The sequence below is a fragment of the Priceomyces carsonii genome (genome assembly GCF_900007245.1).
Source record: "Priceomyces carsonii strain CBS4050 genome assembly, scaffold: Debaryomyces_carsonii_scaffold_5, whole genome shotgun sequence".
Lineage (NCBI taxonomy): Eukaryota > Fungi > Ascomycota > Pichiomycetes > Serinales > Debaryomycetaceae > Priceomyces > Priceomyces carsonii.
Window position 1 is genome coordinate 742,873 of NW_026946678.1, and position 27,808 is coordinate 770,680.

At 37.2% G+C, this 27,808-nt stretch overlaps 12 protein-coding genes across 12 annotated transcripts; 4 read left to right on the top strand and 8 right to left on the bottom strand.

Moving 5' to 3' along the window:
- Positions 1 to 425: 425 nt before the first annotated feature.
- On the bottom strand, positions 426 to 3,227 carry PRCAT00004715001 (tetratricopeptide repeat-containing protein; the record flags this gene model as incomplete). Its single annotated transcript, XM_062954729.1, has 1 exon — positions 426 to 3,227. One exon carries the CDS (start codon positions 3,225 to 3,227, stop codon positions 426 to 428), a length of 2,802 nt encoding a protein of 933 aa, XP_062811403.1.
- Positions 3,228 to 3,363: 136 nt separating this feature from the next.
- On the bottom strand, positions 3,364 to 6,252 carry AKL1 (serine/threonine protein kinase; the record flags this gene model as incomplete). Its single annotated transcript, XM_062954730.1, has 1 exon — positions 3,364 to 6,252. The coding sequence occupies one exon, from the start codon at positions 6,250 to 6,252 to the stop codon at positions 3,364 to 3,366; it is 2,889 nt and encodes a 962-aa protein (XP_062811404.1).
- A 221-nt stretch (positions 6,253 to 6,473) lies between these two features.
- Positions 6,474 to 8,699, bottom strand: PRCAT00004717001 (origin recognition complex subunit 2; the record flags this gene model as incomplete). The annotated part of the gene is made up of 1 exon (XM_062954731.1): positions 6,474 to 8,699. The coding sequence occupies one exon, from the start codon at positions 8,697 to 8,699 to the stop codon at positions 6,474 to 6,476; it is 2,226 nt and encodes a 741-aa protein (XP_062811405.1).
- Positions 8,700 to 8,916: 217 nt separating this feature from the next.
- Positions 8,917 to 9,252, top strand: RPC11 (DNA-directed RNA polymerase III core subunit; the record flags this gene model as incomplete). The annotated part of the gene is made up of 1 exon (XM_062954733.1): positions 8,917 to 9,252. The coding sequence occupies one exon, from the start codon at positions 8,917 to 8,919 to the stop codon at positions 9,250 to 9,252; it is 336 nt and encodes a 111-aa protein (XP_062811406.1).
- A 53-nt stretch (positions 9,253 to 9,305) lies between these two features.
- On the bottom strand, positions 9,306 to 11,309 carry PSO2 (Pso2p; the record flags this gene model as incomplete). The annotated part of the gene is made up of 1 exon (XM_062954734.1): positions 9,306 to 11,309. One exon carries the CDS (start codon positions 11,307 to 11,309, stop codon positions 9,306 to 9,308), a length of 2,004 nt encoding a protein of 667 aa, XP_062811407.1.
- A 164-nt stretch (positions 11,310 to 11,473) lies between these two features.
- PRCAT00004720001 (N-acetylglucosaminyldiphosphodolichol N-acetylglucosaminyltransferase anchoring subunit) lies at positions 11,474 to 12,175 on the bottom strand (the record flags this gene model as incomplete). The annotated part of the gene is made up of 1 exon (XM_062954735.1): positions 11,474 to 12,175. One exon carries the CDS (start codon positions 12,173 to 12,175, stop codon positions 11,474 to 11,476), a length of 702 nt encoding a protein of 233 aa, XP_062811408.1.
- A 134-nt stretch (positions 12,176 to 12,309) lies between these two features.
- On the bottom strand, positions 12,310 to 13,479 carry PRCAT00004721001 (uncharacterized protein; the record flags this gene model as incomplete). Its single annotated transcript, XM_062954736.1, has 1 exon — positions 12,310 to 13,479. The coding sequence occupies one exon, from the start codon at positions 13,477 to 13,479 to the stop codon at positions 12,310 to 12,312; it is 1,170 nt and encodes a 389-aa protein (XP_062811409.1).
- Positions 13,480 to 14,267: 788 nt separating this feature from the next.
- Positions 14,268 to 18,566, bottom strand: PRCAT00004722001 (tRNA methylation protein; the record flags this gene model as incomplete). Its single annotated transcript, XM_062954737.1, has 1 exon — positions 14,268 to 18,566. One exon carries the CDS (start codon positions 18,564 to 18,566, stop codon positions 14,268 to 14,270), a length of 4,299 nt encoding a protein of 1,432 aa, XP_062811410.1.
- A 1,251-nt stretch (positions 18,567 to 19,817) lies between these two features.
- On the top strand, positions 19,818 to 22,436 carry RDH54 (DNA-dependent ATPase; the record flags this gene model as incomplete). Its single annotated transcript, XM_062954738.1, has 1 exon — positions 19,818 to 22,436. The coding sequence occupies one exon, from the start codon at positions 19,818 to 19,820 to the stop codon at positions 22,434 to 22,436; it is 2,619 nt and encodes an 872-aa protein (XP_062811411.1).
- Positions 22,437 to 22,535: 99 nt separating this feature from the next.
- PRCAT00004724001 (uncharacterized protein) lies at positions 22,536 to 24,023 on the bottom strand (the record flags this gene model as incomplete). The annotated part of the gene is made up of 1 exon (XM_062954739.1): positions 22,536 to 24,023. The coding sequence occupies one exon, from the start codon at positions 24,021 to 24,023 to the stop codon at positions 22,536 to 22,538; it is 1,488 nt and encodes a 495-aa protein (XP_062811412.1).
- A 375-nt stretch (positions 24,024 to 24,398) lies between these two features.
- PRCAT00004725001 (uncharacterized protein) lies at positions 24,399 to 25,988 on the top strand (the record flags this gene model as incomplete). The annotated part of the gene is made up of 1 exon (XM_062954740.1): positions 24,399 to 25,988. The coding sequence occupies one exon, from the start codon at positions 24,399 to 24,401 to the stop codon at positions 25,986 to 25,988; it is 1,590 nt and encodes a 529-aa protein (XP_062811413.1).
- A 102-nt stretch (positions 25,989 to 26,090) lies between these two features.
- Positions 26,091 to 27,608, top strand: PRCAT00004726001 (uncharacterized protein; the record flags this gene model as incomplete). Its single annotated transcript, XM_062954741.1, has 1 exon — positions 26,091 to 27,608. One exon carries the CDS (start codon positions 26,091 to 26,093, stop codon positions 27,606 to 27,608), a length of 1,518 nt encoding a protein of 505 aa, XP_062811414.1.
- Between the last annotated feature and the right edge of the window lie 200 nt (positions 27,609 to 27,808).

Consider the following 27,808-nt stretch of genomic DNA (forward strand, 5'->3'; position numbering starts at 1 on the left):
GTTTGTCGTCACATTGGTAACTGCGTACGTGTGGTTTTCTTACTTTAATATAAAAACTATTTATTTAATACCATTTTCGCAGCCATCCTCTTCGTAACACCCAGGTATCGCAATAAAAACGGTAGAGAAAACCTTCAAAAAGAGTCTCCAAGACCTTTCATAGAGCTCTCGTGGACTGGTGAAACTGTTTTTGTCTACATTAGATACGTGAAATGAGTTAGAACTATTGTTTTTTTTTTTTCCTATATTTTTGGAATTTTTTAATATTTGTTCATTAAATCTCAAAAGCTACTAAAAGTCCAGTTTACATCAATTTGTAGTATACATTATTATCGTACATTTGTGATACGGATAAACGCTTCTCTATCTAAATATACAGCGACCACAAAGAAACAGCGAAACAGATAATCTTAAGTATTAACTCTCTAACGAGTCATTTCTTCCTTTAAATTGGAAAGTGTATTCCAGCCATCAGTATCTTCCCAAGCGACCTTTCCCTTCGACATCAAAGAACGCACTGACGTCCTCGCTTTGTATTTCCAGTCCTTACAAATAAGATCACCAGCGTTGTGCTTTCCAGGAAGTTCTCCTAATGACTCATATGCAGCAACAAGATCTGAACAGGCTTCAACCGCTTCGTTCCATACTGATTCAACCGTATCTAACAGGGGATTGTTCAAAACTGCTCTGTATGCCTTTTCATGACACTCTAGAGCATTCCATGGCTTTTTTCTCCACAATTCAACCCTCGAGACTATTCTCCAAGATCTTGCGGAAGATGTGATTATAGACGGCATTAAGTTGCAGACTAGATCCACACATGAACTCTGAAAGTGAGTCATTCTTTCACCCTCCTGGGGATAGTCAGTTGCTACCAAAATATCCACGAGCCTCTCGATTATTGGTATATCTATTGATGCCTCTCCTTCACTACCACCTTTCATGTTAATCAACTCTCTCACAGCAATCAATACATCATTCCACTCGTTTAACTTGGCTGCTACGTTTAGGTAGTTTTCAAGGATTCTCCACGACTTGCCGGATTCGGAGGCGTTCCTTACTGCATTCTTCAAAGCATTGAAAGCAGGCTTTATCTTTTCTAACTTTAGAAGAGAACTTGCCAAGTTCGACCATGCATATGAATTAGAATCGTCTATAGCTACGCATCTGGTAAAAGCTTCAGATGCTAATTCGAACTGACCGGACTCTAATCCACAACAACCATAAAAGAACCAATTATCATAATTTAAAGGACTAGCCGTTAGGCAGTCATGCATATTATTAATTGCAAGCTCAAGATTCTTTGTCAATCCTGAAGACTGTGGTGGACTGTAAAAGTAATGTGCTAGCGAAGCTTTTGCTTTCGAATATCTGCCTATTTCCCAAGCTTTAAGCCAGAGATTTGGATCTTGCTTTATATCGCCTAGGATTGAAATTGCACGAGCATCCTCTGGGTGTCTTTTGATTCTTTCTATCAACATTGTTTCAGCCTTTGACTCACGTTCTGTTGCTGCGTAACATAGGGCAGCTTCACATATAAAATTTAATCTTTCATAAATTTCAATTGCCGATTTCAATGCTCCAATAGACATGTACCTTTCTGCTAAAGCCTTATCCATTGACCATTGAGGCATTAAGGGTAACAAGTGAATATATTTAAGCCTCGAAGATACATGCGATTCTTCTTTTTCATTTGACTTAGGGATTATTTTGGTCTTGATCTTCAAATCTACTTCTTCAACTAAAGATGTCATCTGCAAAATACCTCTTTCGATCGTTTTTGCCTTGTTTGTTTCCAAAACAGATCTTTCCCATAAAGCCCTAGAGAAAATAGACCAGTTGACACTGGAAGAAGGCGAATATACAATTCTGCCCACCAATGCCTGAAGTTCCTCTTCCACCAATGGATCGTTAGATGGTGATGTCTGTTTTAAAGTTGTTAGCCTCAATAATAATTGAACATTGTCTATATCGCTCAAAGGTGGTTGGTTGTTAGGATCCAACGTTTTGAGTGACACAGGTATATCATCCTGCTTAAATGCAATTGGAAGTAAAGAACGATTGTCTAAATTGCTTTCAAACTCCTGGTCAATCTTAGTCCTCTTTATATTCTGGGAGCCTTCAATTTCAAAGTCATTTAAAGACTCAAATTCAGGCTTTTCGAGTAACAATTCAGAATCCAACGCTATATGTTCCGGAGCCTCTAATTTATTATCTTGACTTGCAAAGCACAAATTATTGCTCTTGGCTAAAACAATCAAGGATGTAGTAAAAAATGTCTGAAACTTGGTTCTTTTGGCTCTTGCCCCAGAAAGAATCAATTGCAAGCGTGAAATTTTCTGAGCCTCTAGCAAGAAGGGAATCGAGAGATTCTCCGTCCTACTGTGAATACCATTTCTGGCGCTTTCTAAAAAGAAAAAGGCCCGAAGATCGTTCAGCAACTGTGAATTAAGGTCTTTTCCTAGCGTTGCAGGAACGGCAGGATTCAACAACAAAGAAGTCACCGTCGAAAGAACAGCGGGAGGTTCAGATACGATGCACATATGAACTTGTAGCAACCTTGCCCTCCACCATTGCAAAGAAGCAAATAGTGGAGTAAGTGGGACTTCCTTCATTATGTTTTCTGTTGACATGACTATCAATTCGATAGAAACAGTCTTATCTTTATCGACAAACGATATCTTATCTTCTAAGCCCATCAATTTTTCAAAAATGATACTTGCAAGAACCATGAATAATGGGTCAGTCATTAAATCGTATGCCAGCTGACCTTCAAGATTCAATAGCCTCACTGTATCAATCTGCAACAATTCTTTATTTATCCCAGGAAACATTATGTCAGATGAATCGAAATCAATACCTGGACCTGTAAAGTTGACTTGTATGAATGTATTCAAGAATGCAATCGCTATCAACTGCAAATGTAAAGTCGCCTCTGTTCCTCGATATTCACCATGAAAGCACTCAAAAAGTCCATTCACATATCTTCTGAGTACTGTGACCAAGTCATGTTGCGGATACGTATTCAAGATGCTTTTCAAATCCTCTCCAAATAACAATGGTCCGTAATTTTCATTTCCAATGAGCTTTGCGGATTCGCCTTTTAATATTAACTTTACTGAATTAATGAGAGTCTCGTCAGAAAGTTCGCTTCCAACCGAAAAACCTTCAATAGGCACAGATAATATGAGTTGTGATAGAAGACCTCCTAATTGAGTATCGACCATCTTACGTCTGCAAATATATAATTTAAAGTAGTCAAGTCTAACTTCGTTAATTTTTTTTTTTTAATGAGATGCGATGATATGCTCAATCATCTATAAGCTTATATTTTAGAATATACTAATTTCTATACTATTCTATTTAGTTACCACTAGTATTTCCGCCAAATAACGAGAGCCTCTTCTTGTTCTCGATAGTTGTAGCCTCAGCTTTTTTATGGTCACTAGTCTTTCTGGTTTTTGGTTTATCTCTTGGCTGTTTCTTCAAAGAATTCCTTATGGATAAACGGTTCATTTTGGAACTATTTTCTGGGTTCTCATCATCAGAAGCAAAATCAATAACTTCTTCTTCAAATTTAAAGTTTGATGGGTTCTGGATTGAAGGAATACGTTTTTTGAAGTGGTGCTTTGGTTCCCCTGGATGAATAGTTTCGACATTTAATTCAGATCCAGAATCTTCAGAATCTAAGTAAGAAATTTGATCTCTAGTATGTGACAGCTTGAGGATAGGTGTCGCTATTGAAGAAGCCGAGGAGTCAAGTCCAACCTCCAAGTCAATTAAGTTTGGCTCATCAGTTTCTGCGAAGCCCCTAGACTCCATAACCCCTTGATTGTCATTAAGTCTCAATGCTCCGAGTTGGTCCTGTAAGTTATTTTTTCTTTGGTCCGAATGTCTGTGGTCTGATTGTCTGTGATCCAACTTCCTGTGATCCAATTTTCCGTGATCCAACTTTCTGTGATCTAATTGCCGTTGATCTAACTGCATCTGGTCCAGATGTCTTTGATCTTGCTGTCTTTGGTCTAGCTGTCGTTTATCCATGTGTCTTTGATCAAGTTGTTGTCTCTTCTCCAACTGACTTTGGTCCAACTGTCCGTACATAGAAGTAGAATTTGTCATAGGAACTTGTCTGCTGTATCCACCCCAAGGATTGCCACCATTGCGCTGATCCTGATAAACCTTTTGCTTATAGTCTACTGAAGGTAGAATTGTAGATAGTTCATTACTATGTGTTATACCATTCTTTTGAGGAATGGGGAACGGATTTGCACCTCTGCTCGACTTAGAACTGTTACTTGGAGTTATCATCTGAGTATCGGAGTAGAGTGTTGAAGTAACAGGTTCCTCAACATCATCATTCTGAAAGCTCGACCTAACATCTTCCGTAAGAGGCTGATTCTCAACAGATGTTGGAATACCAGCTTCAAGATCGTCAGATACCGTTTTTCCCGTCTTTGATTCGTGTAAACTCTCCGCGCTTACTTTTCGATCTATGGGAGACAGTAAGTCGTCGTTAGAGAGATTTTTGACCTCAAGATCTTCTTTTCTTGAGCCCTCGCTGCTCTTACGTCTATGTGACTCCGACGGGGACTCTTTTGAAAAAATATCGTCGGCTAGTCTCTCTGCATCTTTATCGACTCTTTTAGGGTGCACTTCCCACGCATTTGTCCTTTCTAAATCAGCCGAACCTTTCGGTTTAGCATCACTAGAATTTGGCGCATAAGTTTGTCTCTTAATTCCGTGTAATTGTTCTTGCTTTAATCTCTCTTGTTCATGGAGACGATATTGATTCATATTATATCGATACGTCTCATGCTGTTGGTTATACTGAGCAAGTTGTTCAGATGTCATTGCTTGAAGTGCAGTTGAGCTCAATACCTTTGGTCTCGTGGGATATTCGACCGTTTCAAAATTTTCTGGTTGCAGTGGTGACCTAGATTCATGGTCTTGGCCCTCGGGATCAATCAATAAATCTTCAAGTGATGGATATCTTTCTTGTACGTTATTGAAGCTCTCCAAATCATCAAAAGTTTCATTTTCCTCTGTGGGGTCACTTTCTGCTCTTTCCAAATTGTTGCCTATGTCAGCAGGCGGTGGTGAAGCAGAAGCTCGCTGTGACAAATTCTCCTTGGTAATATGAGGGGCACCTTCAACTATTGATGGGTTGGCAGTGGCCTGAGTGGGCAAACTTGGACTCTGTGGCAGAGAGCTTATCGGGGGAGGGGCGGATCCCGAGAGAGCTTGTTGTTGATAATATAGCTGTTGTTGTTTTAATAGTTCATTCTGCTTATGGCGTTGATATTCGTGAAGCGCATGGAAATTGAATGGTCCGGCTTTGTAAAAATCTGCCACTCCCAATTCGTTGAAATCAATTTTCATCATGGCAGTGACCAACATCAATACTTGAACAATATTTGGTCTGAAAAGAGGATTGTCTTGAAGCATTATTATAATCAAGTTTTTCAAATCCCCGGAATAAACAGGCTGTGGTAAAAATTGAAAAGATGCATGGAGAATTGCAATATCTCCAGATGCTTCAAATGGTGTTGTATAATAACATAATTTATACAAAAAACAACCTAAAGCCCAAATATCCGCTTTTTCATCGATTGGAAAGCCCTTGTAAAGATCGATCATCTCGGGAGATCTATATTGTGGTGTTGTTTGATATAAAATATCGTGACTAAGAGCTTGAAATTGTTGTTGATCCTGAGGAGGCATGATTGGGTTCGTCGTAGACCCGAAATCACATAGCTTAAAATTATGCCTGGCATCAATCAACACATTCTCAATCTTTATGTCCCTATGAATTAGCTTAAGCCTATGCATCTCATAAACTCCTAAGCAAATATCAAAAAGTATTTTAAGAATCTCAGATTCAGTTAATTTTGTCTTGAGCCTTGCATTCATATATTCTAAAAGTGATTTATTCGGACACAATTCCATGAGAACTAATACTTGATAAGTGCCATTTTCTAGCCGTTCAGCGTGTGAATCATAGTATCTTACAATATTCCTTCCGTGGCGGAGCATTTTCATTACATCCACTTCTTTTCTCAATTGGTGCAAACCATTCTTATCAGGGACAATAACTCTCTTTAAACATGCGATATCTGTATCTTCTACTTTTGGTTCTATCTTTACCTTGTAAATATGGGCAAAGCCGCCTTCTGATAGATATTTAAGGATAGTGGCATGATGAGTGCCCACCGAAAGTTTCGTACCTTCTGGGAGCTTTGGAAAATTTCCCATAATAGCTCAATAATGCAAGTATTACAAGAAAGTACTTTCACGATATTTAATTACAATTTCAATTTTATTCAGTTCAAAATGATGCCTATTATCAGTATATATTCAAAATGAGACTTCTACTATACGTTTTATGATCTACCCACGATCTAAGATTCTCACGTGATCAACTCGACTATAATATGATTGCAAAAAAAAAGACCAGAAAAACGTAGCCGAAATGCTTAAGTGAAACACTCAGAGAGAAGTTGTTCGATTTCTTCGTAGCTAAATGGGACGAATATGATCTCAGATCCAGACTCATTTTTCGTCAAGTTACACATTTTATGTTCAACGAATTCTCCAAGTATTGTTCTAAAACTTATTTCGTTAGAGGTGATAAACTCCTCTACACAGGTATTGTATAGGCTGTTGAAGTCAATTGCAAACTTTGCATTACCTCGGAGGCCCAACAAAGATGTCTTTGTAGTGGCGATTGAGCTTATGAGCTCTTTCTGCTTCTGGAGAAGAATCTTGTATAAGTTACGTGCATTGTTTGTAAGTGAGGTCAAAACGTATTTTGCACCCTTATTACCGACGTATTTCTTAGACTTGCCTAGACTTAAGACATCTTTGAAAGACAACTCGACATTATATGGCTCATAGGTGGTCAAGTCATGCCAAAGAAAATTGAAATTTTTAAGCTTTACGGAATCCCATAGCAATGAGACATTAATATTATCTGTCGAAGAAATTAACCATATCTCTGGCAATGAGCATAATTCCGAGAGAAAGCTTTGAGTCTTTTCATCTCGCAAGGCTTCTCCATCTATATTGTGAACAACAAGGATTAGTTTGGGCTTAATTAGGCTCCCTGAGTAACATGTATCATCCCTGGTGGTTTCTATGAAATTGACCAAAAAAGGTAAGGTCTCAGATACATGTTTAGGAAACTTCAATGCAGTAGATTTTCGTTCTTCCTGTGATATAAATGCTGTTACAATATCTTGAAGAATTCTTTTAAACTTTAAAGTAGGATTATAGCCATTTACAACTAAAATATTGGGACTATCGCCATCTGAGTCAAGAACGTTTTCATACCAATCCACAACGAAGCTTTGCACGAAGTCAAGAATTAATTTAATTTTGGAACCTATACCAAAAAAGTTTAAATTATATCCTTGAGATAATTCAAAGCACCACTGGTTATATAAAGACTTATGAATAGTACTTAGTGATCTCTTCTCATTCGCTTTAATAAGCTCACTCAATTGAACGTAAGGTATGAATTCATCATAATCCAATTGCGGAGCAAGCTGTGAAAGTGAATTTGTACTATATTTTGGGCGAGTACTATGCTGCTCAAAGTATCCCTCTGAACCATCCAAGAAAAAAGACCTTTCATCTATGAGCGACCCTCGAGATTTTATTTGATTTATAGGAATATATTTCTTTTCGAACTCTTCATCTACAATATCGCCATTACTATCCACCTTGGGGATTGGCATTGGCTTGAAGAAATCCAAATCACCTTCTTTCTTTGGAACAACCTTCTCTTCCTGTATTCCACTTATTATAGGAGGAGTGCAAGTAGTCTCATTGAAGGAGAATGTGGGATAAGAATCCTCCGTATCGACTCTATCCTGATTTTGAGATGGTGATTTGGGTTTATCTTTATTTTCCATAAAGAGATCTTCGTCATCCAATTGAAAGATGCTCTTGACTTTTCCGATAACCTCATCAGACTTACTTGGTCTCCCGACTTTTCTCTTTTCGACAGCCTCTTTGACCTTGGGTCTTCCTAATGCTTTAGAATGTACCTTTTTTTTGGGCGTTTCTGTAGGTGAGCTTATATTATCAAGCACTTCTCTCTTTCTTCTTCTTCGAGGAGTGTACTCTTCATCGCTACTCAATTCATCATCACTAGCAGCAGCAGCCTCTAATTTTTTTTCCTTTTCTGAGGATTCTCGCCTGCGATTCCTTCGCTTCCTCACACTCTCTGTAATATCCTCTTCTAATTCTACGTCACTTCCATAGTGAAATCCGTTGCTTTCATCTCTAGACTCTTTGATAATGATTTCAGCTAGAGATCTGTCCTGGTTATTTAAGTAGTCACTATCATATTCTAGATCCTCGTCCATCAAACTATGATATTTGCTGGTTACACCGATAGCTCTTTTTCTGGCAGACTTATTCAAATCATCAATTGTTCTTTTCTCAGGTGAAGGTAGCCCAGCCCTTCCATTTGGAGTTTTAACAGGTGATGTACCCATCGACTTTTCAGTAGTGCTCCTAATTATGCCTCTTTTTCTTGGAGATTTGGTGCCATGCACTAAAGAGTCACTCGTCTGAGTACGTCTTGTTGGCGATTGATCATGATCAACGCGTCCTTTAAGAGGTGTCACCACTTTCCAAAATCCATTTTGCTCCCCTTCCTCCCCTTTTTGAAAGTTAATATTTTCAATGCTCATGAAAGCATAAGAGTCAAAAGAAGAATACAAGTGTATCTTGTTGATCTCTTATAACTGATTTCCCAAATATGATACTTATCATAATGTCAAGTAATTTTTCAGTTACTCGATTACATGCAGGTCCACAATTTTCTGAAAAGCTCATCTTTCACATATTTAATTAATATAATAGAGAAAAGACAAATAAGTCTGCTGGGAGACAAGTCCAAGAGCTATTATGTTGTCATTCTGTCCACATTGCTCTAATATGCTACTAATTTCAGAAAGCGGCGAGGGATTCAATCGGTTTCAGTGCCCTACTTGCCCATATGAGTTCAAAATAGAAGGTTTTAAAATGTATGATAGAAAAATGTTTACGAGAAAAGAAGTTGACGATGTCCTTGGGGGAGCAAACGCATGGGACAACGTGGATCAAACAACAGTTCAATGTCCCGTTGATTCCTGTGGGGCTACAAAAGCTTACTTTTTCCAGTTACAAATCAGATCTGCTGATGAACCTATGACGACGTTTTACAAATGTGTAAAGTGCTCAAACCAGTGGAGGGAAAACTAAGCACAATATAAAGTGAACTATAATTGCATAATGACTAGCATTTGGGTATATATTTAAGAATCCACACATTTCGAGCTTTGGCTCACTGTCATATTATTTGCTGACTGTAGCTTCATCGTGAACCACTTGTTTGGATTATTTCTCAAATCTTGAGTTATCTGGTTAACATGTGCCTTATTAACTCTTGGGTAAGGTTTCGAAACTCTTTCGATAGACCGCGTGGAACTAATGCTACGAGAGATGGGATTCCTTGAGAACGACACTTCAATAGAGCTAAAACTGGAAGAAATCACAGACCGTTCAACTGAAGTTCTTTTCCCTGGCAATGCGCTCACATTTCTTTTCAACGAGGGCCTCGCCTTTGCTATTTTGTGAAAATATTCTTCAATTTCTCTTCTTTGTTGACTTTCAGTAGATTTGTTCAGACTATTATCCTCAAAATAGTGAGATTCTATAGATTCACTGTCGTAATCATACAGGCTCCCAAGCTCTAAATCAACATACTCCTTGTGATTATTAATATACCTGACATCATTATAATACTTTTCCTTGTACAACTTTTGTTGCTCCTCTATCATTTTTTTAAAGCTTCCCTGGCGCCGTCCCATAATAAACTGATGTAATTGACAGCTGTTGGGCTCTATGCTTTTTTCAGGAGAGCTAAAACATCCGATTCCTCTAAACTTAAAATCCATTTTACTTAGATTTTCATTTTTAGCTTCTTTTCTCTTCAAAAATCTATGTACAAAATTTTCTTCCATTTTGGAGTCTTCAAAAATCCATCTGTTGATCACTTTTAACGGCCGATCAATCACCGCTCGTGAAGGTAAGCCAAGTGAGAAGGCCATACGCCTATCATAAGTATATTGTGTTACGTCATCCGCTGAAGCACAGAGGTCACCAAATACTCTTGACATCAAAAACCCCTCATACCAGCTAGTTTCAGACTCCACGCAAGGATAGACTTGTTTGGGTGCAAATAGAGAAACGAGGTATCTTGCCTCTGAGTAAGTTGAGTGCCTTGAAAATATTAACTTTATCTCGCTAGGTAACAATTCCTGACCGTCTTGCCTTAGAATCCACATACGATTTCTAAATCTTATAATCTTATTACCCTTCGGTGTAGTATCTAAAATATAGAGCTCGTTTTTTAATTCGAATTCAGATAAGCTGCTTAGTTGAATTGGAAAGAAAACCCCAGTCAAGTCAAGGATATTAAATTTTATGGATTGCTTGATCCTGACAGGAAATTTGCAAGGTACCATCTTGCAAAGACGAGGATAGTTCCCACAAGCATGAAACAAAGGTCCTTCTTTGTCTACTGCTTTCATAAGAATATCAGCAAACGAACCATACAAATCACACTTCGAAATAGATTGTATTCGTTTCATAATTCTCGCTCCCGTGTGGAACTTTCCATTGATGACATTTATTATTTGAGCCCAGCATTCTTCAAATCCTGATGTGCTATCAGCGAAATAAAACTGAATATCAGGATCATCTAAGGGATAAAGCTTTATTAGATCAATTGCAGTCGTTATTGCATCTTCATTTGTGATTATATTAATAAAAGGTTCTCCTCTAACTCCAAAACTGGTATCCAAGTAAATATTATCAAGCTTCTTTTGGCCAGTGGTGTACGGAAAAAGATAAACGTTCTTTGGGAGTGTATTAACCCACCATTTCTCTGCTCTAACATCACCCGTACATATAACAGATCTTCCAAAACCTTCAATCAAAATCATAGAAGCTCCCGGACAATGGTAAGCAGGAATAAATATGATTCTGACCTCTCTATCTTTAACCTTCAAGTTTAGAGGTGTATTGAAAGGAACCCCAACAAGTTTGCACAGAACAGCCCCATAGTTTTCATCCTGGTCTATGAGTTTCTTGGTAGTGTTGCTGCAATAGACTTTACTAGTAAACCCAATATTCGATAAACCAGTTAAGTGATCGGCATGGAAATGTGTAAGCAAAAAGACTTCTGCTATTGAATTAAACTTATCGACACCGAGGCCAGGGAACTCTTCGACAAGGCCATCAAAGGAACTTCCCATATTGACATTGATCGCTGATCTCTTGGACCTTAGATATGTAAAAAAAATATATATATATATTTATATACGCGATCCGATATCTAGAGGGATAAAAAGTTGGAAAAGGTGAAAGGAAGATGTCTAATGAAAAGAAATGAAGTTATGCATTAAAATCGAAAGCAACCTTATACAAGAATTCCATAATATTCAGCTCTCTTGTACTTGTAAGCCAATTTTTCCCATTGAACTAGGAACCTGTTGGATATAGGAAGGAGTAATAAACCACTAAGACTAAGGTTATTGACTCTGGCAAGACTTTCTATGTAAATGATCTTGGTATTGCAAAGACCAAGGTATTTCATTAAAAATACCGTGTAGGCAATTGGAACGCTAGTTCCCGGTCCATTAAGTAGTAAGATCGATGGGTACTGAGACAAAAGAAATAACTGTCTGATAGTACTTAAAAACGATCTCAATGTACTCCTTATTGACAGAAATAAGGGTTCATTGACTCTTCTAGCACGTTCAATTGAGATGTAGTCATGTTTATAGGTGCTATCGCTTAGTTGATCTTCCTCAAATGCTTTCGCTTTTAAAATCGATGTATTGTCGCCCGAAGAAGTTACCCATGTTCTTGAAAAATTGGTCAAATCGACCTTGGACAAAAGCCTAACCATCTCGCCCGTATGACCACCAGATCCAAGTAAGATCATAATATTAGATCCCTTCTTACTCTTTTGCAATACCACGTCTTCTATATTTTCACTTTCATTATGTCTCAGACTTGAATATATGGCTGGTAATACATTTAGTAACCTGATCACCGCTACCAAAACTGGTGAGAGGATTAGTATGGTTTTTATGAGAAGTACAGTTTCATTATTCATATTACTTCAGATATGCTAATACAAATTTATACCGAATACACCTAGATACACTTAAATATTATTAAGACACCTTGACACCTTAACACCAAACTTTCGATAAAGTCACGTGATCGAATCATTACATTTGATCAATATTAAAGCTCAAAATCATCCAGCAAGCTTTTATATTTGGATTTTGACAGATGCTCCTCTACAATTGGTGCGCTGCTATCCCCTTGAACTAATTTTTTCAGTGACTTTGCTTTTTCTGCCTGTATTGGCACACCTGAATCCAGCAGTTTAGACTGTTTCAATAAGTAATTTCTATCTTTCTCAGCCAACTGCTTCATAACTTTTTTAACAACTAGTCCAATCTTATAATGTTCTTCATTTGTAGTACCTAGTGGTTTAGCTTTTCCCCAGCTCACTCTTATCGGAAACCTTTTGTTCAAGACAAGAAGTCCTGGGGTATTATTATTCGCATTTAACCCGTTTCCCGAGATAGATTGGGAGAAGGCTACCGCAGAATCCCTAGATATGAAGCCGATATACCCACACCGTGCTCTATGCAATATTGTCATTGTTCTTATCTTTCCAAATTGTATACAGTAATTAGTTATAGCATACTGGGGAAGTTCTTCGTCGAAGCCAAAAATGAAAAAAGAGGTAATACTTTTATCCTCAGGTACTACAAACAGTCCTCCAAAGGGAAGCTTTGCGAGTATCTTAGAGACATCAGAGCTCTTGATATCTCCTGTTTCATTCTGCTTCCTGGAATTAGTAATCTTCTTTGTGGCTTTATCATCATCGTGGAGTTTTTCAGCAAGTTTCAGAAGTATCTCCTTAGCTTTATCCATATCATTTACATCCCCATTTTCATCTCGTCCATTGAATTTAGACTCTTCCTTGTCGGCTGCTATCGCTTTTACTTCCCTATTAGAACTATTAAGAGACTTGTTTGTGAATGAATATGCTTTATCAAGTCCCGCTAATTTCAATGCCGTGTCTCTTATCTCTAAGGGAATTCTAAAATGGATATCAAGCATGCAAGATTGACAACAGTTTCTAGTTCTTGCACAAGTCATACATATTATTGTCTTCCTAGACTTATGACGTGCATTCGAAGGGTTCCACCTGTAAACAGTAAATGGCCGTGTACAAATTTTGCATTCTTCGCCTCCAGGTTGCCTGATCATCTTAATATGCTTATCAGGACCACAGCAATCCTCACAGAGAGCCGGAAAGTCGTCACTAGAGTTTGTTAGTCTCATTTTTGATTCTCCTTTCACTATTGATATACTCAAATACACATACAAGTTTGACATTGCGTTGCCTTTAATTCGTTAGAGTTCTGAAGTAAATAAAGTTTCTGATACTCATCTCGAATTTTAAGTCGCAATACAGTGAAATAAATCTACCGGGAAATAGTGCCCAGAGAAGTCAATACCAACAAAAGAGAGATTATAAAACCCTGTCATGCTGAGTGGACTGGACTGGGCGAGCTGGACTGGAGGGTTGGACTGAGTTGGACTAAGCTGGACTGGATTGGCTAACCTGATATTCAAGAACAGTACTATAATCCATCCTGAAAAATAAACAATTCGTAAGAGAAGAAACAACTATATAGCTACATCGCTACGGAGATGAAAGATTGAAAGATCGTCATATATTAATGAGCCTATAGATGAATACTCCAAATGACTAATAAATGTTAGTAATTGACATTATATTATTCGATCTCTCTGAAACGAAGCAACACAAAATTAAAAGAAGAAATAGGCTTTTGAACGATTCTATATCAGTGTTAAAAAGCTCTTATTTATTTAATCCACATAGTTATTCAGGTGAAGAAATTCAATTGCAGTTGTTAAATAATTCATCATAAAAAATCGTAAGCGATATAAGCTTCCATCAGTGTGTGCCTTGAAATTCGTGTAGGAAAAGGATCATTCTGTTCAAATTGAGACTTACTTTCTGATATTCACGGCCCATCAGAAATAATGAGATCCATTTTGAGTACAATCAAGTACCTTAAAGAGAATTATATAATTTGAAAGGATAAAAAAATTTTCTTCCAACATTTATTGATCTAATTATATGCACAACTGTAATTCTATGGCATCAATTGCAAAAAAAACACGTCAAAAATAGAATTTAACTTGTATTTCTTGCAAAGACCTCTGAACAGCTCTAACTTAGCTTGAATTTCATGGTTAGAGGAAACATGTAGAACAGCGTGGATGTCAATTAATGCAATCAGTACGACATTGAAATAAAATTTATCAATAGACCAACCAATTATTCCATCGGACTGTTTGCGATGCATAATGTCTATAATTTGCTCTAGCTCCTCTAATGCCCTCTGTGTTAACTTCAGTATATTGGAATTTGAAAGGTGTGCTTTAGATATCATCGAAGAAATCACCTGTGCTAGTCGGAATCTGTTCTTATATAGATTAATATCCTCCCAATCAAGAAAGTCGTTGTCGACACTAGAAGGTAAGACCTTGACTAATTTGTTAGTTCCTTGAGAGAGGAATATTGTTGTCGCCAAAATCTGAAAACAGGTTGGATCTAAGAGAGATTGAATCTCTGTTTCAAAACTTTTGATAACAGCTTGAGGGGACATCGGATATTTCTGTCCGAAGAGCTTCGACAAGCTACGAGAAGATTGGAGCCGTATTTCTTCTTCATTATCATATAAGCCATAGAATAAAACACAAAGAGCATCGAGATCTAAATGATGCTCATAATGTGATTTGTTTATAACACTGGCCATTGCAGAAATGGCTGCCAGTCTCTTTTGGAAGATATTTTTGTCATCATAAAGTTCCTTACCGAGCAGCACAACGAGTGTAAGGTCTTCTTTCGGTAGAATTGACCCTATCAGGGCCAAATAGACTAAAGAAGAACATCTGGCATCTACGGTCAAACCTTCAGTTACGAGTTCCCTTAAGGTAGACGTCAAAGAAACCTCTTTTTTCCCAATCTTATAACTTGAAATTTCACATAATAAGTCTATTCCCTTTGACTTAAGCAAGCCAAATTGCTCTCTTTCTATTGAGCTCCATAATAGATCTATGAAATAAGGACACTCTCCTAAAATTTGAGCATTACTTTGTCCTAATTGTAGGGACTTCATCCGAATAGAAGAGGACTCACAAGTTACACCTAGACAAATTAAGTCAACCACGTCTTCCGAATTCTTTTTCTTTGTATACTCTTGAACTAAAAGATGCAATAATGAAGACATGCAGACGTCTCTCGCCCCATCTAATAGGTGGTAATTAAAAGTTACATTTTTTAGAAAGAAGTTTCCAAGAGCATTCAAATGAGTACGGGAAAGCTCTTTATTTGATCCATCATAAAAAGCCATCACGATATTAACATATGCACCGTAAATCACCCAATGAAAGTTCTTCCCTTTTCCAAATAAGTTAATGAAAAAATTCGTCAGAAGCTGTTCGAACAGTGAAGACACTTCACTTTTATCAGAAGATTGATACCTTTTGATTGCTTGAAGAATAAATAATAGATTGCCATGAATCTTATTGAAGGAAATTTCTGAAAAATTGGACATCATCCGACTCATTGTTTCTAGTATTATGTCATTCTCCAATGTCTCTACTAAAGCATGGGCAGCCATTTGACGTATATTCCAACTTGGACTCCCCAAAAGCTTTTCAAGCAATGGATAAAACTCCGAAACCGATATATCGTCGCTGAAATGCAAATTTGCCAAGATATCTAGAGCTGGGAATAGAGCTGAAGTTAGCTGTTCATTATTCATACAGGTTTTTAAACTTTCAAGAAGTATCACTTGAATACCTTGATATCTTGCAAAAAAAACTTTGGAATTTATTTTGCTTGATTTGGAGTCCATTTTAGTCTTTCCAAACACCTTTTGCCTTAAAGATGTATAAAGCATAACAGAACAATTTCTTATAGACCAGCTCGGTGAGCTGAAGTTAGTGATCGCAAGGTTTAAAGAGGAAGCTAATATGTCTTGACATACAGAATTTAATGCAGTATCATCAAAGATCTGCTGTAAGCAATTGAAAGCATGAACCTGAGGGATATCAAATTTCTCGTCATATTTCAATGGTATTTCAGCAATATTAAATAACCTTTGAGTTGCATATTTTGCTAAGTCTTTAGAAGAGCATGACTTTTGTTCAGCTACTAATATTGCTGTAATCAAATATGGTAAACTACCAGATCTCCTGCTGATTAACTGAGATTTTGAGGTAACCAAGTCTAAATTTGATTGAAGCCATTTCCTTGGGTGTTCCTTCAATTCAAATTCTGAAAGACATATTTCACAGCTGGAGATGAAAGAAGGATAAACTGACATGAAAGCACCCCTGTGGGAGATATGATTCAATTGCAGAATTATTAGAACTGTAAAAGACAAAAAATCATCGACGGATATCATTTTGTCCAATTTGTAGGTGCGTTGAAGTAAAACCAATAACAGGTTAGAAGATTGCAAAGCTCTCCAGCTGAAACTCAAAATTGCCCTTTCGTTTAAAGAATCATACGCCTCGCCGAAAGGCCCTGACAATACTGGCCCAATCTTGTCCCAGAGAACAAAGATAGAACGCTTAAGACTCGGAGTTAGCTCAGAAATATAGTTTTTGAAACTTTTTTCACCTAGCAAAATTGCTAAGATCTGCGTTATACTGGCAAAATACTCATGAACCTGCAGCTCTTTCGACAAGCTGATAAGGTCCAAGTTTTTTAAACCAGTTTCTAATGTGCTGACTAACAAATCAACTAGTTCCATAACTTTTTTATCGTTACTAAGAAACCTAATATAATAAATTGTCAAGAATTCAAAGAATTTTGAGGCACCGTCTGATTTTCTTCCCTTTATTTCAAATGAGATATTTATCGCCATCTCAATTAGTTCAGTCTCATTAACAGATATGAACTCCACTAAAGAGTTCTTAGGGCACTTCAATAATAGGCAGCTGCTCATATTTCTAATATCGTCATAATTATTGAAAATATTAGTAATTAAGAAACTTATAAGTTTTGGAGTATAAATCGTCAAGTCAAATGGATATTGTACAAAGTTTTTATCGCTAGTAGACAATTTCTCTCGATCTTGACTGTCGAAATCTAGATCTATCAAACTTTGGAGTAAGTTATAGCTAACGATCATTTCAGGATAAGTTGAGCCTGGAAGCATATAAACTGGAATAGTCTCCACTAAAAAGGATATGAAAGTTCTGCCATTTTCTAAGTTTTGACGCAAGTTATTCTCATGACTCACTTCTATGTTTGCATTTTTTAGCTTTTCCAATGCCCTATGAGACGAATGCAATGAACCCTTTACCCAAATCAAAAATCTATTCAAAATTGAAACAAATTCTGCCCTCACGTCATTATCACTATCGTCCATGAATATTTGTATTAAACCACCCTTTATAACAATCTCGTATGCGGCTTTCGGAATTGGATTTGAAGTCTTGGTAGTGTTTAACAATAATGCTAGAGCGTTCAACCTAAACTTAGAGTTTTCATGATATAAGAGATTCGTCAAAAACTCTATAGGAACTAGATCATCGTTAAGGATATTAGGTGAAGACAGCGTCCTGCCTATGCTTAGGATGCTCACCACCAAATCAGCTTCTCTGTCACCTGAAACTTCTGACAAAATGTATCTAGTAATATTGGAAAAAAGGGATGGAAAAGCTGCTGCAAAGCTGGGGAGAAGATATTTCTGTAAGTTCTCTGTTAGGTCGGGATCTTTTAAACCACCAGTAATTAGCCCTACCCATTCTTCATCGCACCATTGTGAAGTCTTGTAAAGTGAGACTAGGCATTTACCTATTGAAGGGGCCAAAGAAGTAGCTGACATATTCTGGATGCAAAACCCTACAAAGTGAGGGAACGTTTTCGAAATGTAATCTGACTTATGCTTCTTTGATAAAGTCTCTATTAAATGATACATCTGCTTAGAATTCTCATCTATCAGCATGGCGGAATCAACAAAAGAGCAAAATATCACATCGCTGTCATTCATATAGCCAACAAATTGAATCATTCGATCTATTAATGCTTTAAGTGAATTCATTAGTGGCCCTTTACTCACTTGAAGAAAATCAATCGCATAGTTAAACAATTCTATTATCTTTGGTTTGGAGATTTTGATACAGCCCTTTGTAGCTATACAGAACTTCGAAGCTTTCAAAAACCATATTGCTAAAGTATCATTGACGACAACCCGTAAATTGTCGGTTCCTTGAATGTTATCGTGTATCTGAGAGAGAGAATCGAATAAAGCGATGAGCTCATCGCTTGAAGTCTTTTGAGTCTTGATTGAAATGAGCCGTTGTTTAATCTTATTTAGTGTTTCAAACTGGCTTTCCTTCACTTCAGAACATACGTCCTCTTGTATCAGCATTCCAAATGCTTGCCCCTGACAAGTCTACTCTAAATATGATAATGCCAGTATCTATCGTTGAAAAAGTTTGTGTGCAATACCTGAACTTACATAGTGTCGATAGTTCACGTAGGAACAGAAGCCAAGAGCTAAATCACCTGGACTTATCAAATGAACTAAGGTGACTTTGTGGTGATCTACTAACAGAAAGCACCACTCTCCTATCTACTTAGATACGATTTAGGAACGCAATTGAATCGTAAAAGTAGTTATGTAGTTCAAACGATCCTCTTACGTAAATAAACTGTCTAATTTCGAGTTTGGTCAACTACATGGACTCAGTTGCTTCATAAAACGTAATGGTTCTCTACGTCGAAGTTGTAATGAAGGAAAAGGTGGGAAATTGTGGAAAACTAATTAAGCTTTAGCTCATTAGAGCTTATTGGAGCTTATTGGAGCATTTTTATCAATATCGCGCTTATATCGAGATTCAAATAATTTTGTTAATTAGACCTTTAACTATCATTTTCTTTATATTATGAGTGGATCTAATAGTAACAAGCGTTTCGGGCTATATACGCCTGCTCATTTGTATAATGTATACACCCTGATGCTTCCGGTGTATATCATGACAAATCCTGAAAGCTTTTTACTCCGTAAGTGGCATCCTTTGAATGTACATACTGAATAACTACTAACATATTAGATTCATTTATTCTTTTCTTCACGGTATTTTTATTGTACTGGGTATATTATTTGCCTTCAAGTATAATGCTTTGGTGTTCAAGGGGCTACTATTACATCTGTGGACCAGATGTGTCATTAGGAGGGCAAGCGCTATCGTGAATATTCAAATAGCACAACACCTATTTTTAAGACTGTTAATGTTTTTAGAACAAAAAGGCAGTTAAGGCTTTTAAAAGAGTGCTTTTTTGAGCAGTCTTAAATAATATTCAGACAAATGCTTGTAAACTCTGAAGGGATGTCTTTAACTTTGCCCTTTTTTTTTATTATTTTCATTACATTGACCATTCCCACAGGCAAATAGAATTAATAGAGCTTCTTTGTCTATGGTGCCGTTACTGCTGAACTTGCAATACACGTACAAATAATCGGATAACTTTTTTAACCTTTTATACTAGAGATTTGTGTACTAATCATCTTGAGTTCTTTGTATATTGTATGTCGACATAAAGATAAACAATACTTAAATATTACTTTAATTTGACGCTGGCCAAATACAACGACTAAAAGTGGAGCCTGAACAGTGTTATGATATATAGGAAAGGTCCCAGTGCTCCCTTTAAACCACCGAGGATTATTAATGCTCAGAATGCAAGTTCCATCATTGTAAACGATATTAAACCTGCTGGTATAGACGTGAAACAGAACCTTGAAGAAAGCCTGGTGCTGAACAAAAGATCAATAATCCTGGCAAAGAGGGCTAATTATGATCAAAAGACCCAAGATATTAAGAAAGCCAAACAAAATGAGCCGGTAGTCACATTAGAACCTAATAATTCTCAATATTATGCTGTTCAATGGCGCAAGAAATCTACTAAAAAGAACAAAACATGGGAAGGTGACGGCATTATAAAGGTGTCAGAGACATCAATTGTATTTAAAAACGCAAATAAAAAGGATTTAGGTAGAATATCCAGACCGAAAGATGATTTTCTTAACTCAATAATATCGATTGGAAGGTACGAGCTTGAAGTTGACTGCCAAATCGATGAAAGAGAAATAGATAAAAGCAACATTAGAAGCAGTCCAAGTCCTCTTGTCAATGAACCACAAACAATTAAAGAGCCCGAGGTCACCATAGTCCATCAATTCAAGAATCCGTTAAGTGGTTTTAAGAAGGCTGTTGAAACGCGTCTGCCTCTTTATAAAATTAAGGAAAATTCGCTTGTGATGAAGCGACCGCCCAATTTACCTGATTCGAAAGTAGTTGATGTCGTGGTAGATCCTCATCTCTCTTCACGGTTGAGAGATCATCAAAAGAGCGGTGTTGAATTCCTCTATGAGTGTGTTATGGGTTTTAGAAATTTCGATGGGAACGGTGCATTGTTAGCAGATGAAATGGGCTTAGGAAAAAGTTTGATGACTATTACTTTAATTTGGACACTTTTCAAGCAAAGTCCATACATTGAAGATAAGGGTGCTATTGCAAAGAAATTTTTAATATGTTGCCCCGTTACTTTAATTGAAAACTGGAAAAAGGAGTTCAAAAAGTGGCTAGGAATTAATAAAATAAGTGTTTTGACTTTAAATTCAAAGCAACTGTCAGCTGGCGATAAAAGGGATATTATAAATTTTGGAAAACTTAAAGTGCATCAAGTTTTAGTAATGAGTTACGAAAAATTAGTCAATTGTTCAGATGAATTGTCAACCGTTGACTTTGATTTATTGGTATGTGATGAAGGTCATAAACTTAAGAACTCTTCAAATAAAGCTCTAAAAGTTTTAAAGAGTTTAAATTTGTCCAGAAAAGTATTGTTGACAGGTACCCCTATCCAAAATGATCTAACCGAATTTTATACAATCATTGATTTTATCAACCCAGGTGTCTTTGGAACTTTGCAGCAATTTCATCGCACATACATACGGCCTATTTTAATATCGAGAGAAATCAACTGTAATAACCCTGAAGTGAAACGAATGGGAGACGAAATGTCTAATAACTTAGTACAGCTAACAAAGGACTTCACATTGAGGAGGACGAGCTCTATTCTATCCAGCTATTTAACGTCTAAAACTGATATAATTTTATTTGTGCCACCCACTGGCTTTCAATTAAGATTGTTCAAGCTAATCTTGAACTCAAATAAATTTACTGGTTTGTTAAAAGAAAGTGAAGGAGCGACGTCTAACCAATGCTTGTCTTTGATCACGCTATTCAAGAAGATTTGCAATTCTCCATCATTACTTGCTGATGATAAGCTATTCTCCACTTTAATTGAAGGTGAAATATCTTTAACTGCAGGTGAAATATCTAAAAAAACAGCTAGTGGTAAGATCAAATTACTTATTCCTTTGTTATTGGAAATTAATGAAAATAAAGAGAAAATTGTATTGGTGTCAAATTACACTCAGACACTTGATTTGTTAGAAGATGTGTTAAGAAAAATGAATTTGACATTTTTGAGATTGGATGGTTCTACGCCAAACAAGCTCAGATCCAGTCTTGTCAACCAGTTTAATAGTGATAACAGCACAACAGTATTTCTATTATCCTCGAAATCTGGAGGAATGGGGATCAACTTAGTTGGCGCATCTAGGCTAATCTTGTTCGACAACGACTGGAATCCGTCAGTTGATTTACAGTCAATGGCGCGTATACATAGAGATGGCCAAACAAAACCTGTGTTTATTTACAGAATAATGACAGCCGGTTGCATAGATGAGAAGATCTTCCAGCGCCAGCTCATGAAGAATAATTTGAGCAAAAACTTTTTGGATAATGATTTTGAATCCAATTCAAACGTTTTTGATCACAATGACTTGAAAAATTTGTTTGAAGTTGCCGAGTACACCAACAGTAATACTCATGATTTATTGGATTGCTCTTGTGAGGGCACAGGCGAGATACCAGAGTTAGAAGTTAGTCAGCAGAAGAGTGTATCTCCTGGTGAAGGTTGTGAAGGTTCTAATCCTTCTGGTTGGGTGACAGCATTGGATGTGAAAAATACCCAAAGCACTGTTAAAGAAAAGAAATCACTTGTATTAAAGAATTCATTACTGGAATATAAACACTACGATGTATCAAAAAACAAGATTAGTGGAACCAGTGATATCATTATAGACAAAATTATTTCAAAATCACCAAATTTGATTAGCTTCTTAATGTGCAAATTAACAGAATCTTCATCACTTGAAGCAAATACATAAGAGGTATTGATAGGCCAATCATTAAAATAAATAGTTCTAGCTACGGGATTTAGGTTAGCGATTCGATTGAAGATAAGTGATTAAACGATAGTTCTTCTTTCATTCTTCTTCTTTCTTTTCTCCGAACTTTAAGTTGTGAGAATCAAGCTCTTCTTCTTTTTGTTCATTGGACTTTTGGCAATTATTTTCTCGTGCTTCATCCTGCATTATCTGAGTCTTGCTTAAATTCTGCATGCGTCGTATTGGATTAGGAGTTGATGCCCTACTTCTATTATTTGGCTCATTTAGTGATGCAGAATCCAGAGAGCTCAAGTCAGGAACCTCTTGTACATCTTGATGTATATTAATCAAAGATGACGATGCTTGTCTCCTCGTGTCTATTACCAAAGATCCCGGGGGAGGTGGAACCTCTCTTCCATTTCCACTAGTGGAAACAACTTCAGGGACTTCAGATTCAACTCGTAAGCTAGAAATGCTTTCACGGTCATCCTCCTCAAGGCTACGTTGGATATCGTCAACGCCATAGTCGAAGAATGAATATAATGCATTTGCTAGTCTCCCCACAGAACTTCCAATGTATTTGAATGAGCTTGAAAAGGTTCCCCTTCCATTCTCATTGACATCTGAGGATTCCATCTCGTAAATTGGTTTTAGTATTAGCGCCGAACGAGGTCTTAAATCTAATTCAGATAAATTCAATCGTTCTTCATCCTCAGAAAATGTTTTTCTTGGTAATACAGGGCAATGGAAAACATAACGAACAGGTTGCGGATTCAATGACCTGGCGAAAGAAGGTAAAGATGGGGAGCTCGGAAGAACCTCCCCATTTGTCTCTTGGTCGAGCCAATTTCTAACCGAATATAAAGTATCGCTAGCTTTGAATTCATGTACCAAAGATATTCCATCAAGTAGTTTGATACTTAGGATACATGAATCTGAATTGTGTGATGACTTACCTCTTACTTTGCTTTCTTGAAAAGCAGTTCGCGGGGACAAGTTATGCTTGTTACTTGTAGCTTCTCTCTCCCTTTTATCGGCCTCCAATAGAGACCTCAACCTCTTTCTTTCAGCAATTTGTTCTTTTTTATACGCTTCCACCTGTTTCTTATGTCTGCTTACGGATTCTCCACGACGTGCATTTTGAGAATCTATCAAATTTTGGCTCTCCAACAGCTCCAAGTTTGCGCCTTGCAGTTCAACAGACGCTGCACGAGTGGAAATAGAGCTCGGTGTGGTCTTCAATGCTTCCAGAGCATGCTCGAGTTTTGTTGCAATCTCTTGCTCAGTGGCAGTTTCATGAACTATATCAAGTAGCTGACCGTTGCTTACGATATAGATGCTGGGTAAAACAAGCTGCTTGAAAATTGCTTTAAAGTGCTCTATTTCCTCTGTGTCTTCAATCAATAGTAATGGAACATAACTCAGCCTTATTTTATTTACAACCTCTTCGGATGATACTTTCTTTATAAATTTCTCTGATCTTTCGTCTCCTCTAGATAATAATACCAAAAGTGGCATTTTCCGACCAATAGAAGCATTTACTGCCTCCTGGACTGATGTCCCAAACAACGTATCAAATTCTGCCATCTTTTCAATATAAAAAAGAGATGAACAAGATACCTACCTTTCTGTAGTGGGGCAAAAAACTTCTCTTTTAAAAAACCCTCTTTAACTCCCTTAAAAGCTACTGCAAACTATTTCGCATAGGGATCTATCTAAATACCAACCCAAATATCAGTATAATAGATATATAATCTGTTTTAAATATTACTGTCACTTCCGAATCTGCCTAAACCTTATGTGTCAAAGAAAAAACTATTTTGATGATATAGTTCTTCATATGATATCTTGCGCGTGACAAATATAAATATGATAAGAGTTTTGTATTTATTTTTAGTTGTTTAGATTTTTGAGTTAAAAGAATTAGACCAATAATACGAACGAAATAGCAAGAAGGGACACATGGAGCCAGAAAGCAATACTATAAAGGTCTTAGTTCGAGTTCGGCCAAGGCTCCAGCGTGAATCGGATAGTAGCATAGATGATCCATTAGAGTCAGAGTGCTTAGTGCGTATGCCGCCATATGATCCTACAGCGACAATACTAGAGGTACCACCCAATTCATCACATCATAGTCGGTCACATAGGAGTCAATCTGATGATTCGGGAGATCAGCATAAAGAATACAAGCAATATAGATTTGATGAGGCAATTTGGTCCTACAATAAGCATGATGCCAATTATACAGATAATAAGCTCTTTTATGACAAGTGTGGGCCAGAGATAGTAGAGCACATATTTCAAGGCTTCAATGTCTGTTTGTTGGCTTATGGGCAGACAAGCTCAGGTAAGACCTATACTATGATGGGCAATAAGCAAGAGCCTGGTTTCATTCCCCAGATAATGCATGACGTTTTGAAACATAGAGAAATATTGATTGACGATCGGATCAACTGCGAATTAAAATTAACGTATATTGAGGTGTACAATGAGCAGGTGAAGGACTTATTTGGGACTGAAGAGGGGGGAAAGAAATGTAAAGTGCGAGAGCATCCAGTTACGGGTCCGTATGTGGAAAATTTGAAAGAATATACAATTGAAAGTTATCAAGAATTTGAGAGGCTCTTGAATCTTGGGAATACAAAGAGGTCTACTGCCTCTACTTCCATGAACGAACACAGTAGTAGGTCCCATGCCATCTTGACTCTTACGCTAAAGCAGACTCGATTTACAGATGGAGAATCGAATAATACAATTAGCATCGGTGATGCCGAAGAAGTGATGATATCTAGCATTAAATTAGTCGACTTGGCGGGATCTGAGAGGTTAGAAAAAACTAAAACGTTCGGGCAGCACGAGAGAATGAAGGAGGGCACATTGATAAATAAGTCTCTTACAGTGTTAGGCAGATGTATTAATTTATTGGCAAAAGCGTCAAGTAATCCAAGCGAAAAATCTCCAGTCATACCGTACAGGGACTCTATTCTTACATATATAATGAAAGAGAATTTGGCTGGTAACTCGAAAACTTTCATGATATTTTGTATTTCACCGCTTGATTTCGATGAAACCTACCAAACTTTAAATTATGCGAATCAAGTGAAGAAGATAAAAACTATGGCTAAGGCAAATAAGACAAAATTGGCGTCTATTCCAATAGATTGGAACGCAATGAAAGAGGCTGATCATGATGTAATTAGGAACTTGAAAGACGAAATTGAGAGTTTGACTGCAAAGTTACATGATGTAAGTGTATCACCTCAATTTGAATCAGAAAAGAATGTCAGCAACATTCTCGCTTTTCTACAGTCTGACTTAGATAGAGTAAAGTTTGAAAACCGCTATTTAAAACAAAAGCTATTTCAAAAGTCAGCAGAAGCAGACGAGCTTACATCTCACATAAAATATATGGATCACGAATATAGAGAGTTGTCTGGAGAATTATCAAAAGCAACGCAAAAGGCTTTTACAAGCATCTTAGAACAATGTGTGAATAATGCTTCAAGCTTAGATAACGATTTATTTGAGCTTGACCCAAAAAGATTGTTTTAAGTATTTTGACACCATCGTATGTGCAGGGTGTATAGAAATAATTATATAGAGTCTCGATGAGTTTCGAGAAGAGTATAAATAAATACACTATTGAACGACAATATGTCTGCCAAAAAGAAGTTTCTCATAGCTAACCCATATCTGGGGAACTTAGATGAAGTTATTAGAAAGATCAATTTGCAAAATACAAAAAATGGTCCCTTTGAGGCCGTGCTCCTTCTTGGAGATGTTCTTCCAACTGGCTCAAAATTACCATTAGAAGATCTTGATGTGACGACTTATTTCACTGAGGGAAGATGTGGCATAAGTGAAAGCTTAAGTGTTCGGTCAACAGAACTGACTGCTGTTGAGGTTAAACCTCATTTATTTTATTTAAGTTCAATAATAAACATCATTGTATTACCTAGTGGATTGACTTTAGCCTACGTTTCTGCCAAGGTAGAAGAAGACAACAAAAAGCTAGAAGCTGCTTTGGATCAATTCAAGAAGTCTGAAAAGGATATAGATATACTAGTTACATATGACTGGCCAAGGGCAATTGCAAGGGAGCATAGGTTAACTTTAATTGGAAATGTGAGTATAGATACAATAGTAAAGGAAGCAAAACCGCGATATCACTTTGCGGTAGGTAGTGACAGTGGGAGATTTGTTGAAGGTGCGCCATTTGAGTGGGATAATGGTAGAGTCACTCGATTTATAAGCTTAGGACAAGAGGGCTCAGGTGAAAAATGGTTTTACGGTTTTGGGATGTCGAACGTTCCAAGTGATGTTTCGGAATCACTGTTGGTACCAAATCCATTTATTAAAAGTACTACAACTTCGGCTCAAGTTAAGAGATCTTTCGAAGAGGTCGCTGACGGCGGTGAAGCCCCAGTAAAACAAATCAAAATTGTTCCTATGGAAAAGTGTTTCTTTTGTCTCTCAAATCCCAATGTAGAGACTCATATGGTCATTTCTATTGGGAAACATTCTTATCTAACGGTAGCGAAGGGTCCACTTTCTAGGGCAAACAAAAACATGCAATTTTCGGGACATGCCATCATCATTCCTATTGAACATATCCCAAGTATAAGGTCCACCACAGCAAATGTTCAAGAAACTCCAGTATATAAAGAAATCCAAAAATTTGAGCAAACGCTAGTACAGGCATTCCAAAAGCTGTACCCTTCCTACAGGCTCGTTTTCTTTGAGATCAATAGATTGGAAGGTGTGCATTATCATGTTCAAATGGTACCGGTGTTGGATTCCTCGCTTCCGAAGTTCGCCAAGATTTTAAAAGATAAGGCAAAGACTAATAATGAAGTTTACACTCAAAACCAGCATCTCGATTTTAGCCATTTCTCAGACGACAAATCACCAGAGCTTTTGAATATAATCAACCACAAAGATCACATACTTTTCACTGTTTACAGAAACGAAACACAAAAAGATATTTATATTGCTACTCTTGATGATGAATCCAAGACCGTCGATCTACAATTCCCAAGAAGGGTCTTGGCGACTGTTATCAATCGCCCCAAGAGTGTTTCATGGGTGAAATGTCGCCAGCCATCTTCTCAAGAGGCTGCAGAGTGTCTGGCATTCAAGAAGTTTTATCAAGAGTTTGATTTCACTTTATGATATATAAATGAGTAATGATAGAGATAGAATAGACATAGAAACATCAACAGAGAAATGTAGCTAGAGTTAAAAGTGGGCAAATTTTTTAGCAGCCCTTTTGGAACATCTACACGTGACTAATGAGGGCGGGGCGTCGGCGAGGGATGCCTATTTCTCGCTAATAATGCTCCGTGCCAAGGATGCTAGAGAGCGCATTCGGC